Here is a 3,071-nt window from a genome sequence, read left to right as displayed (position 1 = left end):
CCCACATCATACAAAATAAAAATATTTCCCAACATCTTTACCATCCCCAANNTTATTTTNTTCCAAAAAAAAAAAAAAAACCTCTCACACTTCNCCCCCAAAAAAAACATANTCCCAATTCTTANTNTTCCCCCCCAAATATTCACCANAAACCCTTTCCAAAAACACCAAACCCCCTTTTTTCTGTTTTTNNATTNTTTTGTTCCNCTTTCNNNTTTTTCCNAACCCCNCCTCAACATATATTCATTATATCTATTTAATTATCCTTTAATTCACATGTAAATTTTATTTCATGTTATTTGTTAATTTACCTGTATTTCCATTATATTCTTGAATTATTTTCTTTTTCTTTTTTTTTTTTACACACACTTATAGATCTTATCATTTTCACTTATTTATTTACTTATTTATTCTTCAATCTATCTTATTCATGTATCTTTTACCTATTACTAATATATACATATTTTTTTTTTTTTTTTTATTAATTTTTTTTTATATTTACTTGGTACCACGTAATAACGATACCGGTATTAATATTATAATTCAATATACAATTTACGCGCGCAACCCCACGTCATTTATGCTTATATATTTAATTAAATAAATATAAATAGTTTAAAAAAAAAAAAAAAAAAAAGTTGCCATAATAATATTCTTTTTTTTCTTTAAAAAAAATATTAAATTCATTGATTAAAAAGTTGCAAATGTATATGTAAATATTAATTAAATTTTATTGAAAGAAAAAACTTGTTAATTCTTTTTAATTCAAGATATATCTCTTTTTTTCCCCAACAAATTAAAAAGAAAAGTATCGCCATTATTATTATTATTTTTTTGATAATATATTATATTGGATATGGAATAATTACCAAATATTATTAGTAAAAGGGTGGGAAATTAAGTAATTATTAATAACCATAATTATTTTACATTCTTTATAAGAATAAGGAAGAAAAAAAACTTCTCAAATAACTATTATTGTTATGAATTGATTTAATTTCTGATGTTTAATAATAATATTCGTACCAAAAATGAAGATTTTTTCCAATTTGACACTGGAAACCAAATAAATAAAAGAGGAAAGAATATAGAGAACTCTTTAAATTTAATGAATAAAGAAAATAATTCATTAGATACCATTTCAAAATCTAATATTATTGGAATTTCTTTAAATTCTTGTATTAAACAAGATGAAGAATTTTCTGAATTAAGCCATTTTCTTAAAGGTATTTATTCAACAGATTACGAATATCGACCAGAAACATTTGAAGTTAAAGCTTTAAATGGATATTTTCCCAAAAAAATTAAACAAGCCATTTTAAATAATTTAAAAAGTATGAAATTGAATTTAAAAGATTCCAATGATAGAAGAAATTTAATTTATAAACTCTCTTCAGAAAATTTAGCTTTGAAATCAAAAACTTTAAATAATCATAGTATATTTTATATCTATTATGAAAATGAGATAATTTTTTGGAATTGGTCAAAAGATGATCCCATATATTCTGTTCAAACTGAAGAATTCTTTCAAGAAAATACCAATAAAAAAGCAATAATTACCAGTGTTGGATCTTTAGAGGATGAAAGCTCTTCTTTAATAAAAATTTTAGTTTGTACGAATTACTATGTTATACTTTTAAATATTATAAAAAATACAAATGGAAATTATATTATTAATCGTATAAAAGATAGTTACCATTCTCTTTCTGGATTTAAAGATATTTCTTTCACTAAGGTTATTTCTCATCAAGCTTCGGGAAGATTTTTTCTTGGATGTGGTAATACTGGTAGTGTTTATGAATATACAATGGAACAAGAAAATTCTTGGATTAAAAGAAAAGTTCAAAAAATATCTGGATTTATTCATAATGATAATCAAACTCATTCACTTGCTAGATTAATAAAGATTTCTGGTAATAATTTTATTTCATATTTACCAAGATTTATTCGAAATTATTTTTTTGGTCAATCACAGAGTTTTATTAAATCCATGTTTAATAAAAAATTTAGAGGTTTACTTTATGTGCTTTATTTGAACTCAGATATTGATGTATTTTTAATACCAATAGGAAATTTTCTGATCAAAAAAATCTCAGATGATTTAACTTATATGAAAAAGAAAATTCTTCGAACTCTATAAGTACTTTTTTAACAAAATACTTAAGTTCAAATACTTTAAGCTCNAATTCTTTTACACCAATTAATTTAATATTTANATTNAATATTAATACTTTAAAAAATNAATTAAGTAAATTAATTAATATAAATTATAATAAGGAACCAATCATCAGTTATTCAACAAAAGAGNAACTCCAATTTTATTTCATATATTAATATTCATTCAATTCATCCCACAAATCCACAAGAAAGTGACTTTATTTATGCCATTTTAGTTACTGATCATGGAGATCGTATATATTTAGAATCTGTTTTTGAGTGTGGAAATAAACCTTGTTTTGTTTCCAATTCACAATTTAATAATCAATTCCTACAAAATTTGAATTATTCAATTCCAATAAATATGAGAGTTAAAGAGTTTAAAAAAACTTCAATAATCTCAGAAGATTCTGAAGAAAAATTGATTAATTCAAGTCTTTATTCGAATGGAGTTTCTATTTTAACCACTGTAAACATGGGAGACGGTGTAGATTTACCAGAATCCATCTTTTCACAAAGATCTGAAATGAATTTTGGTGAAATTTCTGAGAATTTATGCGATAATAATGAAGCTATATTATCATTAATTACTTCAAGTATATCAGCTTCTTGTATTGATCAAACAATTATTGCAAAGAATTTATCCAATAGAAATTTGGGATCTTCCAGTGTACAAAATACACCACCTTACTTTAATGAATGGAATTACTCTTTTTCTGATCCAAATTTGGGACTTATTTTAAGTATACAAGAAAGAAATGTACCAAATAAATACCAGAGATTATTCGAGAATCTTTGGAATACTCCAAATCCATTTTCTTATGGAAATAATAATTTGAAAGAAATACTCTTAATTCGACCAAATATTTCAGCTTCAAATCACGATCAACTACTTTCTAATAACAATTTATCAG

At 23.3% G+C, this 3,071-nt stretch overlaps 1 protein-coding gene across 1 annotated transcript; it reads left to right on the top strand.

Moving 5' to 3' along the window:
- Nucleotides 1–1,003: 1,003 nt before the first annotated feature.
- On the top strand, nt 1,004–2,140 carry Chro.80521 (hypothetical protein). The annotated part of the gene is made up of 1 exon (XM_660165.1): nt 1,004–2,140. The coding sequence occupies one exon, from the start codon at nt 1,004–1,006 to the stop codon at nt 2,138–2,140; it is 1,137 nt and encodes a 378-aa protein (XP_665257.1).
- Nucleotides 2,141–3,071: the final 931 nt, after the last annotated feature.

Source organism: Cryptosporidium hominis, assembly GCF_000006425.1.
Source record: "Cryptosporidium hominis TU502 chromosome 8 CHRO018158, whole genome shotgun sequence".
In the NCBI taxonomy this organism is placed as follows: domain Eukaryota; phylum Apicomplexa; class Conoidasida; order Eucoccidiorida; family Cryptosporidiidae; genus Cryptosporidium; species Cryptosporidium hominis.
This window is presented reverse-complemented; position numbering and strand designations above follow the sequence as displayed.